Below are 12,085 nucleotides of genomic sequence, written 5' to 3' on the forward strand. Positions count from 1 at the left end.
GTGTCATAAGAATGCATTTTCATTTTATGCACCTGATTAGGCTTAGTTACGAACAAAATTAATTAACGTATTCTTGATTCTGATTCTTATGAGAATAGTTCATAACGTGATTTACGTGTTATCCACAAACAAAAAGAACGTTGCAATTAACCTCGTTTGAACTACTTTTTAATTTCGCATTTAAGAAATTAAAAAGACCGGAGAGTACGTGAATGCCCCCGCGATGTTGTTGTGGTTTTACGTCACCGACGTAAAAAAAAAAGGGGGGCCGAGCCAGCCGTGGCGGAGAGGGAGTCACGTGTCCTATGCAAATGAGACAGCTGTCCGGGAGGAAGGCTCTTTGCTCGGCTCTCGGCTCTGCGGGCTGAAGATGGCGGATGGTGAGAGCAGTCTCGGAATGGCCTTCCCTGGCTCCTCCGTAATGGACGAGCCTTCCGCCAAAAGGTCGAAAATGAGTCCGCTGACCAACTGCGGACTCAAAGTCGCCGTGGCAGAGCCGTCGCCGTGCGTCCCCGGGGCCACCGGGAAGTGCGAGGCGGCGGTGAATTGTGCGCAGCCAGCGGAGAAGGAAGCGGAGCCGGTGATGGCGGTAGAGCAGGCCCCAGCGGCACTAGGCGGAGACAACAATGGACTGGGAGCGCTGGTCCCCGAGCCGCACAAACCAGTAGGGAAGCCAGACGACGGCGCCACGCTCGGCACGACCGCAGAGGGCGCAGGTATGGGAAAATTGGCGGTCGTTTAACCGAGCGCGCCCTAGTTCGACATGTGAGCAGGTCGCGCCTGTTTTCAGCAACTTGACCGGCGAGTTTTCAAGCACAAGTTCCCGCTTACCCAGCTAGCGTTTTAAACGGAGGGGGAAACGCGTCCAACTTTGCTTGGTATGGCTGAAAAGTGACGGGAGAATTTATTCCGCCAGACTCCTGGTTTCATTTTCCGTCTCGCCAGTTGCTGTTTTTCCTTCGCATTTCGTTGCGACTTGAAGTTCTTTAAACTTAGTTGCCAGCCGAATGTATTCCAGGCTCGTTCGGCGCAACCACGCTGTTTCTTGTCACGCAATATGTATTGCAGTCATTGCTGCAGACGTTTTAAACGGGTTTCATTTTTCATCCTCTGAACGTGCAAACCAGACTTTCTTGGAAACGGACTCCCCGCCAACGGTCTCGCTGTCACACCGGAGCACATCAATGAAGACGATGACAGATCTTCACATGCGAGCTCAAGCGACTGGACCCCTCAACCACAAATAGGTAACGCAGAATTGGACAGCTGTAAACCGACACATCCTCTTTTGGTGGTCCTGATGTGATGTGTTTGTGGTATCACTTCAAATTTGTGTCAAATCAACTCATTGAAATGTATTATTTTTTGGGGGGGCAGGTTCCTATAGTTTCATTCAGCAGCACATCAGAGACACAGATCCAAGGACCATTCTGAGAGATCTACTCCCCGAGACTGTGCTCCCGCCAGATTTAGATGACATGACTTTATGGCAGATCATCATCAACATCTCAGAACCTCCCAAAAGAAAGAAGCGGAAGGATATCAACACCCTGGAAGATGTGGTCAGGCTACTCCACGAGAGCAAAAGAATTCTTGTGCTGACCGGCGCTGGGGTATGCAACTATTACATTTACTGCAGAAAGTATGGCGTGCTAGTATCTAAACCAGTCAGTCAGAATGCCTGTGTTTCTTTTCCTGTAGGTGTCGGTGTCATGTGGGATCCCAGACTTTCGCTCCAGAGATGGTATTTATGCACGACTTGCTGTAGATTTTCCCGATCTTCCGGACCCTCAAGCTATGTTTGACATAGAGTATTTCAGACGGGACCCAAGACCCTTTTTTAAGTTTGCTAAGGTACATTCAGTGTACAAGGTCGCCTAACTGTACATCAGAATACTTCGGTCCATGTAATTATCCGCGTAATGAGTGCGTCATTTTTCACAGGAGATATACCCTGGTCAGTTCCAGCCTTCGCCCTGCCACAAATTCATCTCCATGTTGGACAAGCAAGGAAAGCTGCTGCGCAATTATACGCAAAATATCGACACGTTGGAACAAGTAGCTGGAGTCCAACGGATTATCCAGTGCCACGGTAAATGAAAGAATCTGAAAGATGGAATTTATAAAGTGATGGCCGTCCTGAGAGAATGCTAGATTTATAAACTACTTTTCTGCCCCCAGGCTCTTTTGCAACTGCATCCTGTCTTGTCTGTAAACACAAAGTGGATTGTGAAGCTATAAGGGAAGACATCTTTAACCAGGTATTTAACACTTTATCTACTTTGCCCTTTTCGACACTCTACTTTTATTTCTGAAGGCAGTTGTCACAGGACTCTTGTATACCTCCAACACACCATTTGACTCTGTCAAGTCCTTTTTGGAGTGTAGATAAAAGGGGGAAATGTTCCCTTCACGAGTCACCACATCAATTCTCTGCCTCCATCTAACCCTGTCGTCTGCATCCACTTGTCTCACACCAACTAACTTCATGCCCTATTTCACTTCATCCATAAAATTCCTCTTTGGTCTGCCTCCTTCCTGGCAGTTCCAACCTCTTGGTCCTCCTACCGATACATTCCCTCTACTGTTCATGCCCAAACCATCCCAGTTTAGCCTGTCTGGCTTCATACTGAAAAACACAACTAACATGCACTGTCCTCTGATGAACTCATTCTTGATCTGCGGTCATTTCTAAGGAGTTATGATGTTATTTACACCTTTGATTCTAAGATTTCACACACCACTGAATCTAGTGTAAATATGGTGTCACTTTAACGCACTTGAATTTTTCTTGCAGGTTGTTCCGCAGTGTCCTCAATGTCCAGATATTCCACTGGCAATCATGAAACCCGACATTGTCTTCTTTGGGGAGAATCTGCCAGAAATGTTCCACAGAGCCATGAAGCAGGACAAAGATGAGGTCGACCTCCTGATTGTCATTGGCTCTTCTCTTAAAGTCCGACCAGTTGCCCTTATCCCAAGTATGTGGTGATTTCCCTCTTGCAGTGTTGTGATTTTAATGAGCAGACACATTTAAACAGAGAAAACCTATGGACACTCTCGCGTTCCCCTGGTTTATTGAATAACGTGTGCAAAGTTATTCAATGAACAGTTGAGTGTATGAATGTTCCACAGTAAATAGATTGATTAAACACATAAGACTCTTCTCCTGTTAACTTCCAGACTCCATTCCACATGAAGTGCCTCAGGTCCTGATCAACAGGGAGCAGCTGCCTCACCTCAACTTTGACGTGGAGCTTCTTGGAGACTGTGACGTCATTGTCAACGAGCTCTGCCATCGGTTGGGTGGCGACTTTGAGCAGCTCTGCTACAACACAGTAAGACTTTGTGAGATCACGGAGAAGCCGCCGCGGTTAACAGAACCGTCACCAAGCGAGGCCTTGCCTGCTTCCAGCGACGCAGCTCATGAGGAGCAGAAGCTGCACAGGACAGACTCAGTAGCAACACCTTCAGATGAGGCAGAAGGTCCGAATGTCACAGAGACAGCTGGCAGTAATGTTGTACCTCAAGAGCCTTGTCCAGATGCTCCGCATCCGAGCGAAGGGACATCGGAGCCCTCAGAGATACCTGTAGGAGATGCACAAAAAGAGGAGGCCACTGAAGTCAAGAGCCAAACCTCCAACTTTGAGTTCCGACGACGTTGCTGGATGAGTCGCATCAACAGAAGTCCTATCAGCAAACGACTTGAGAGTAAGCTAGATTCTGGTGGAGATGGGAGTCATGACAACCAGCTTTATTCTGAACTGTGTTACAATAACATTGTATAGGAGCAATGCTAATTATTTAGGACATTATGTACGAATATTGAATGTCTTGTCTCTCTTGCTTCCCACAGCAGCCCAGTACCTGTTTCAAACGCCAAATCAATATATCTTCCACGGAGCCGAGGTCTACTCTGACTCCGAAGACGACACGTCAAGCTCCTGCGCCAGTGACAGTGACGAGTCCGAATGCAGCGCCGATGGGGTGGAAGAAGACAGTGAGCCGGAGGAGGAGGAGGAGGAGGAGGCTGTGGCGTCTGCAGCCGATGGAGAGGCATGCCTAAGAGACACAGTAGAACACACTTTAGAAGATGAGGCTACGTCAAGCATGCAGAGAGACCATACATCTGAACAGACTCAGAGCACCACACACCTTTAAATGTAAACTACCCAGTCCAGAAGCACTAATTGTTTTTTTTATATATATAAATATATATGTAAGTTTGGTATATTTTCAAGTCATCAACCTTACTTTTATTTTTCATAAAGTTCAAATTGTGTGACAACTTTGTGTGATAATGCAGAAAGTATTTTCTCTGTTTCTTTTGTCCAATTAGGTTCTGTGCATTGTGTCTGAAACTTCGTACTGTGTACTACTTACTAAATAGAATGCAGTAGCTGTTTTTTTTATTTCTATTTGCTCATCTCATTCTGCAGTCCCATTTCTTGATATGTATCTAATGCTCTAATCAGTGGCCTACACAAATGCAACTCTAGACCAAGCTTCAATTCACAAATTGCAATCTTTACATGCAAATCAGAAGCGAGAGTTCATAGTGTGTCGTCAGCTGTGATCTAATGGTATGTTAAGTTGTTGAGTTGTGAACCTACTGCCTACTAAATAGTGGGTGATATGAGTTTCAGACACATACATAAATCTTCAAATCGTTTACTTGAACTCACTGTCTAATTTGCAATATAAAATGCTCATCTTTGTCCTTTCGTGAGGGTTAATGCTCCAATGAGGAACAGTACTTGTTAATTATAGACCAAAGAACACTTGATCAACACGCTTACACGTCATCATCAGCTTTGTATGTTTAACCTGTCATTTAAATCTCTGAAAAATATAATTGTTGACAAGGTGTGACATGTGGCAGCTACTTTTTATGGTTAAGCCTCTTATTTTTGTACTCTGATGTCTGACTTAGCGTAGAGGACAGTTTTTCTCTGTACAAAGTAAAAAATGAAATTGTAAGTTGTAACATTAAGCCTTAGAAGTATATTCAATGGATTCACATTGAAACTGACATTTCTTTTCCATCTTTTCGCCCATGTCACTTTTCTTTATATTGGATATTCAAATTTTAAATGGTTACGAGTCTTCAGACGGGTCTTCTGCCGTTAAAGTTTTAGTGATGATGATATTCAAAACAATGTAATAGATCTAAAGTCTACACCAACATAATTTACATATTTCTATGATGTTTTGTCCATGAGTTTTTTGAAATACTATTTTTTTTTACATCATTATCGTAGATACGCCGGGAATTCTCAGTAAAAAGAAATATAAACAACACCGATCACTCATTTCTTTATTTTCATCCCAGCAAAAAACAAAACGACCAAATACCAAACCTTAAATCACAGGGACAGCCAATCAATGCGCCATCTAGCGCATCAGAGTAACCACTGCAAGTCGACTCTCAAATCACCGTGTCGTGTAACGCAATACAGACATTTACGTTATAAATATCGCATATTGTAGATATGAAACATATATAGTGACAATATTAATATTGGAAATATTAAAAGCTATTAGAAAGTTCTCCATTTCTAACGAATCCAACTCATACGCGATCATTATGAAATTACACACGCTTGTGTGCGTTTGAGGATTTTGTTTTTTAATCGTGACAGTCAAAATGGTTTAGTTAAAAATGTTTTGTTTTGTTTTGTTTTTGTTTTTCATCAAGAACGACATTTTTGAGACAATTCTGCTCAAATACTAGCCGTAAAACATCGTTGGCTTCCCGAGCGGCCGATTGAAGCGTTCGAACTACATTTCCCAATTTTCTTTCGGCTGCCCAGCGATACGGTGTGTCGTAAAATGCAGTTAGCCGCAAACGAACATGGACACTACCGAGTAGATTTGACACTTTCTGATCAATTCACAAGTGTTGTCTCCGGTGTTCATGCAACGGCTGTATCACTCCGAGTCTCGAAGAACGTTCACACTTGCGGGAATGGAGGCGATGGAAGACGACGGTCCAAACAGGAAAGACGACCACAACCACAACTACTGTCCGAGCGGTGGTGGTGGTGGCAAAGTCCGAACGTACGTAAGTAGCCAGCTGTCGGATGCAGCAGCGGCAGTCAAGCAGCCCGTGTGTTTGCCGGTGTCGGCAGAAGAACAAGTGGCTCGACGGGGGAAAGCGTGGTCCGGCACCGCCGGCGGAACAAAGTTCATGGACTCGGATTCGAGTAGCGAGAGCAGCGAAGTCAGCGAACTCGACGGCTCCGCGCCGTCGGGCAGCAGCGTCGAGGGGAAATTCACCTTGGACACAACGTCCAAGTTCCGTAAGTTCCTTGTGTTTTGGTTTTTAAAAGCCAACTCTCGTGAGTGCGAGGCCTAAATGTCGTGGCCGACTCGGCCTGTGACAACATTCATCATGAAAAACAGACTGAAGCTAACAGTCATCAGCTTGTCTCTCCACTGTAACCGACCCGGGGCGATTACCGCCCACTCTTTTGAATGTTCCCTTCTTTTCGCTCAGTTCTTAATGCCATGGCTGTTGACGATTACCGGAAGAACCACTGGCCAAACCTGGAAAAGGCAATCGTCCGTCTTCTCATTCAGAACCCCACGGACCACATCTCTGTCTCGTATGCGCAGATATACAGGTAAGTCTACACGGGTGGCCCGCTGTGTTAACGCGAAACACAACTGTGTGATTTCTGACGCAGTTCAGTTCAGCTGCCATGTGTCCTCAATGGAAATCTCAGATGTTGACTGCTTTTGAGTTTGTGAACTTGTCTTGCTTTTTTTTTCTTCTAGTTATGTCTACAAGTGTGTCTGTCAGCAGCACTCGGAGCTACTCTACAATGACCTGACATCCAAAATAACGAGTCACCTGCAACAGATTTCCACAAACCTACAAGTGAGTCGATCGAAACACGCTGTGTATTGATGAATGATACAAAATGCAGAACAAGCCAAAAGGTTGCGGGGGTTTGATCCCCAGTGTCCCAGTGTCTGTGTTCTCTACGGGTTCTCGTGCCCCCCCCACACACACACACACTTCAAAAACATGCATGTGAGGAGAATTGGGAACTCCATATGAGGAGTGAGTTCTAGTCTTTGTCTGCTGGTCTTTCTATGTTATCCTGCGATAAACTGGTGACTTGTCCAGGGTGTAGAACCCATCTTCACCCCAAGGACCCCCCCCCCCCCCCACACACACACACACACACACACCCACACACACACACACACACACACACTCCTGAGAAGCAGGTGTAGAAAAGGACTGACTGAAAACACGCAACAACTACAAACTATACACTCTAACTCTTTTATTATTGCTTTTCAGGCCAGCTCATTGGAGAACCTCATCGATAACTTCAACGTTGCCCTCACACAGTACACAGCGTCTCTGCAGTGTATAGTTCCAGTGTTCATGTACTTTGCAAGTATCCAGTTCTATTTAAAAAAAACAAAAACAATTTAGCATCCTGTGCTCAGAAACGTGTCCCTGTGGCTAATGGTTTGTAAACTTTGGAATGTTTTCAGAACAAGTTCTACATTGAGTCGAAGCTGAACAGAGACCTGAGGGAGGATCTCATGAGGCTGTTTGCCGTTCACGTCGCAGAAAAACATATCGACAGACTGATGCGTGAGTGCAACGCTCCACTTGTTGCTCCTGGCAGAATGTCATTGTATGTTTGACAGCCTCAAATTCTGCTTGAGATCCAAAAACATGGAAGGATGATCAATTCCTAATCATGCTTCTAATTCCAAATCGGTTCTCATCCTGGTGTTACAAAGTTACAATCATTGAACTTCGACCCCTCATACGTTTTGTTTTTTGATTTTTGTTCAGCTCTTCTTATCGAGGCTCATTCTATGCCATTCCAAGTGCAACCATCGACGATGGCCAACGTGGTGAAAGGCCTCTACAGCCTCAGACCAGGTGAGCTTTTCTAGCTTCCAGAGGCTCAAGTTTTTTTTTTTTTGCCAACATGCCAGAAAAAACAGTAGTAGCACGCACTGCTTTCAGCACAGACCTACAACATGTTTCATCGACTGCTGGTTTGTCCTGGCAGAGTGGGCTCAGTTAGCGCCGCTGCTGTTCTCGGGGTTTATCCCCCAAATCAACCCCCCCGCCGTGGAGTCTCTGCTCTCCGACTACGCCGCCCACGACCAGAAGTTACAGATGGAACTCTCTATGAATGGATTCCCACGGTCAGTTTTGTTTTCTTCCCCCACACAATCTTACAGTAAAGTTCCTTACACACCGGGAGCGAATTGGCTTGGCAAATAATTCAGGTTTGTTTAAAACCTATTGACGTCAATGGAACCGTACACGCTGGCAGCAAATGTTTGCGAAACACGAAAAAGCGACGGTTAATTTCTCGCTCCTGTGTTGAGTGTTTCGGAAGTGAAAAGGCAAACGCTGGATTTCTGACCAATCAAAATCATGTTGGATGGCCGATTACATCACATCGAAACTTTGGTCATGTTCTCTCCCTCTGAAAACGTGGAGCCAGTTGACGGAGCAGTCCTCCAAATTGTGTGACGGGCATTCTGAAGTACTGGCCGGGGGGTAGGAGGCGGTGGTTCATTTTCCGCACGTAAAACAAAACTTCTCGGTCGCTAACACTTTAAAAATTCATGTCTTTTATTCTTTCGTTCCGGAAAGCATGCAGTATATCCACCTGATTCACACAACACACCCTCTCAAGACAGGAAAAAAAAATAGAATAATGATGATGATAATATAATTTTAGCAATAAAATAAGCAGAATACACAGCACTATAAACTAAGCTAGTAGGCATACGAGAGTCATTCATTTAACGGCTGCGACACCTCTCTCAAGGACAGTATAGGGTGAACCCAAAGACTTCTATTCTTTTTCTTTTTTAATCCAACCATCACCAGGACATCATCGGTTGAGGATGTGGTCGACTCCACTGTTTCTACTTCAGTGCGACAGAAAGAGCCCCAAAACTTCATTCGCTTAGTGAATTTTAGACGCATATTCGCGTCGCGCTTTGGTGTGTATAGAAATAATTTGATGGCGAAATATTTGCCTTGTCGCGTCGCTTCGCCTTTTGCCCGGTGTGGTAAGGACCTCGAGGATGGACAGTTTGCAAAGTGATCCATTCAAACGTGTGTGTGTGTGTGTGTGTGTGTGTGTGTGTGTGTGTGTGTGTGTGTGTGTGTGTGTGTGTGTGTGTGTGTGTGTGTGTGTGTGTGTGTGTGTGTGTGTGTGTGTGTGTGTGTGTGTTCTCTCTGCTCTCCAGGGGGGATCAGTCTCGCAAACGGGCCAGTGAGGACTCCTGATGCCAGCGGCGCCGTCACCATACCGGCTCCAGAACTGTTACTGTGCCTCCCCCCTCCGACCCTCAGCCCCTCCCATCCCCCACGCCATCCCCAGCTCGCTGCACTAGGTACATTGTATGTGTCCGTTTCATCTCTCTCAACTCAAGGCCACAAAACAATGTGAACATCCTGAGGAACCTTTACCGCGGGCACGAGCTTGTTCCCTCTGCACTAATTAAGTTAAGAGAAAAAAAGAAAAAGAAAAAAAAAAAAAAGCACACAGACTTTTGACAACCCGTGCTCTTCTCAGTGGATACAACGCATCAAGGTTCAGTACTCGTGGGGCCGCTGCCGTGTGCTCTTCGCTGGTTTTTCTTAATATTCTCCTCGTTTGAAGAGTGCCTTCCAGGTGTGTGTCCTGCTCCTACAGGAACTTTATTCCTAAACCTTGAAAATCAAAAGTGTCTTTTTGATAGACCGGGCTCGTTGCGATGTTTTTCTTGCTGCTAATAAGACCACGTCCGCGTGATTCATCCATCAATCTTGCAGCGTCACCCATTCTGTAACCAATGGCTTTACTTTTTTTGTTTTTGTGTAGGAAGAACTAAAAAATGTTCCTGTTCAGTTTGTCTGCAACTTGCTTCTTGTAATGTCGCAATGGTGTGTGTGTACAACACTAAAGTGGGATTTTGGGCTATCAGTGTAATTTAAAAGGGGCTCATCAGGTTTATTGCATTACACATTCCAGTACCAGTACCAGTACCAGTATCATTCTTTTCCAAGTCCAATTTTCAAAAAGGCATATTTATTGGGTGTACCAATATTCTAATGTCGCTTTGAATTTTTCTGGCAGTCTTTTTTTCTTTTCAACTCTTTACAAGTGGGTCCTGTCTACTTAACAGTGTAGGTGATTCACCCACTCCTCATGCTCCAGTCTCTGATATGCTTTCATTTTTGACCTCACATTCAAGATTTTTCCTCTTTAATTCGAATTGAATGATATTTGAGTTACAAATCATGAAACCCAACCCACATTTGGAGGTCTGTTACAGGAGGGGAACAAATGTTGAAACTGATGTGCTGGCTGAGATGTTTCCATGTAAGATTCCTCTTCAATCTTTTGGGCCCACAGCTCTTATTTTTATGCGCTGGACTTTGTTTCAGGTTGCTGCTCTTCATGTCCTTGAATGCAATCAACAGATTGACACTGTTTCTGGTATTCATTCTAATGTTGTTTTGTTCTACCGCCACATCGCTTTGATCGGTAGTTCTCGTTTTTCTGTGCTAATTTATCACGGCAATGCTGAGCCAAGAGGATGTTCCTGTTTCGGGTTTGTTTTTTTTTTTGTACATGTGCTGCAGTAGCATTACAGTTGTTCCGGCAACTTTTAAGTGTGCCAGTATTGAGTTTAGGCGTCGCGTAAATGACCGATCCTTTCTGACGAGCAATGGAAAGTGAATCACAGGTGCAGCGTGATGTCAAATGTCGGAAAGAAGTCTCTGTGTCTTATGATTAAAACGTATACAGAACGACATGAACCTATAGAGGAGCAACTTGTGAAACGTTTTCCATCCCATTAATTAGTTGGGTTGAGTTTCAACCTGGAGCGGCAAAAACTACAAAGATGGCGGCACTGCCTGAACGCTTCGCTCATCTTCACGTTGCCTTTACTACGATGTTTGTAACCGATTTGTATTTTCCCGCTACGCCAAAGATGACATGCAGTGCGTGTTTCTTCTGCTTTTTCTTTTCTTTCCTCTCAAAATAATTCTTTAACAATATTGATAAATCCTCATTGTTTTTTCTGTCCACGTTGTACACTCCTGAGTTACTGAGCCATTTCATTATTTCATGCTGGCGTGTCGACGTTAAGTGCTCGGCCCTTTTTTCCAACTTGAAATATCGCTTCTTTATTTTAGCACTGCATGGAGGAGAGGCCGGGATAGCCAATGAATCACACTGTTGCTATGAAGACTCACAGTAACGCTTTATTTTTTTTAAACACAACCTCAGCTTTTTTTTTTTTTTTTGTCAACAGAACTAATTGTCCCTCGACTGTACATACGTCAAATCTGATGCTTCCGATAGAAACAAATAATATGCAAATTTCCTTTGGTCTGAGTCTTGGGCCCTTGTGCATTTGGTTTTACTAACATCCATTGCCAGTACATGATGTAAATGTTTTTGTTTTGTATAGTGGTTGTTGTGCATTTGCTGTTTAATTTGTTGAATCACTCGACTAAAATTATTTGACACAAGATCTTACACTGTCTCAATGTATGTGAATTCTCAGGCTATGTTTGGTCACACTCAGTAGCGCTGATTGTCATCCAATAAATTAATTTCATTGATCACAGGGCAGAGGATCGTGGTTTGTCACAATGTAAGATTGTCATATTTAATTGTTTTTGCCTTGGGTTAAAAAAGATTCAGTTGAAAGTATATCTATATCTATCAATCAGTGCATCAATCAATCGATTGATAGTTATAGATATACGTATAGAAGTACTGACCTGAAATACTAAGTTTATTTTTTCTTTGTTTAAAATTTACTTTTTAAACAAATGCTATTTAAATCCTACAAGTTTCAAAGAATCTTTTATCAGTGTTGCGAAAATAAACCAAAAGGTTGCATGTGTGGAAAAAACCTTTCTCAGTGTATTAGTGATTTGTCTCATGCCAGTTGGATTCTTTCAATCCGCCATCAGCAAAGATGCTTTTTTTCTTCTTCTTTTGAATGACAAAAGATGTGTAAGAAATACATGACCCCCCCCCCCCCCCGTACGCCACTAAAAAACATAAAAACCAAAAGTGAT

The 12,085-nt window shown here is 44.0% G+C and overlaps 2 protein-coding genes across 2 annotated transcripts; both read left to right on the forward strand.

Annotated features, from left to right (window-relative positions):
• The first annotated feature begins 320 nt into the window (after positions 1 to 320).
• Positions 321 to 5,301, forward strand: sirt1 (sirtuin 1). Its single transcript, XM_076019091.1, has 9 exons — positions 321 to 716; positions 1,128 to 1,247; positions 1,378 to 1,613; positions 1,702 to 1,854; positions 1,945 to 2,092; positions 2,182 to 2,261; positions 2,798 to 2,981; positions 3,184 to 3,711; positions 3,857 to 5,301. Exons 1-9 carry the CDS (start codon positions 371 to 373, stop codon positions 4,159 to 4,161), a joined length of 2,100 nt encoding a protein of 699 aa, XP_075875206.1. The 5' UTR covers positions 321 to 370; the 3' UTR covers positions 4,162 to 5,301.
• A 461-nt stretch (positions 5,302 to 5,762) lies between these two features.
• cacul1 (CDK2 associated cullin domain 1) lies at positions 5,763 to 11,630 on the forward strand. The gene is made up of 8 exons (XM_076019092.1): positions 5,763 to 6,302; positions 6,500 to 6,626; positions 6,781 to 6,883; positions 7,316 to 7,411; positions 7,516 to 7,618; positions 7,826 to 7,915; positions 8,049 to 8,187; positions 9,250 to 11,630. Exons 1-8 carry the CDS (start codon positions 5,918 to 5,920, stop codon positions 9,287 to 9,289), a joined length of 1,083 nt encoding a protein of 360 aa, XP_075875207.1. The 5' UTR covers positions 5,763 to 5,917; the 3' UTR covers positions 9,290 to 11,630.
• Positions 11,631 to 12,085: the final 455 nt, after the last annotated feature.

The sequence above is a fragment of the Nelusetta ayraudi genome, unplaced genomic scaffold (genome assembly GCF_046127955.1).
Source record: "Nelusetta ayraudi isolate G7.1 ecotype Tasmania unplaced genomic scaffold, CSIRO-AGI_Nayr_v1 ptg000008l, whole genome shotgun sequence".
Taxonomy (NCBI): Eukaryota; Metazoa; Chordata; class Actinopteri; order Tetraodontiformes; family Monacanthidae; genus Nelusetta; species Nelusetta ayraudi.

Bases quoted from the DNA above. Each gene is read 5' to 3' on its own strand.
- sirt1 (XM_076019091.1), top strand. From the start codon at position 371: ATGGCGGATGGTGAGAGCAGTCTCGGAATGGCCTTCCCTGGCTCCTCC. The intron at 1,855-1,944 runs GTACATTCAGTG...CATTTTTCACAG, and splicing joins CCTTTTTTAAGTTTGCTAAG to GAGATATACCCTGGTCAGTT. The intron at 2,982-3,183 runs GTATGTGGTGAT...GTTAACTTCCAG, and splicing joins ACCAGTTGCCCTTATCCCAA to ACTCCATTCCACATGAAGTG.
- cacul1 (XM_076019092.1), top strand. From the start codon at position 5,918: ATGCAACGGCTGTATCACTCCGAGTCTCGAAGAACGTTCACACTTGCG. The intron at 6,627-6,780 runs GTAAGTCTACAC...TTTTTCTTCTAG, and splicing joins TCGTATGCGCAGATATACAG to TTATGTCTACAAGTGTGTCT. The intron at 7,916-8,048 runs GTGAGCTTTTCT...TTGTCCTGGCAG, and splicing joins CCTCTACAGCCTCAGACCAG to AGTGGGCTCAGTTAGCGCCG.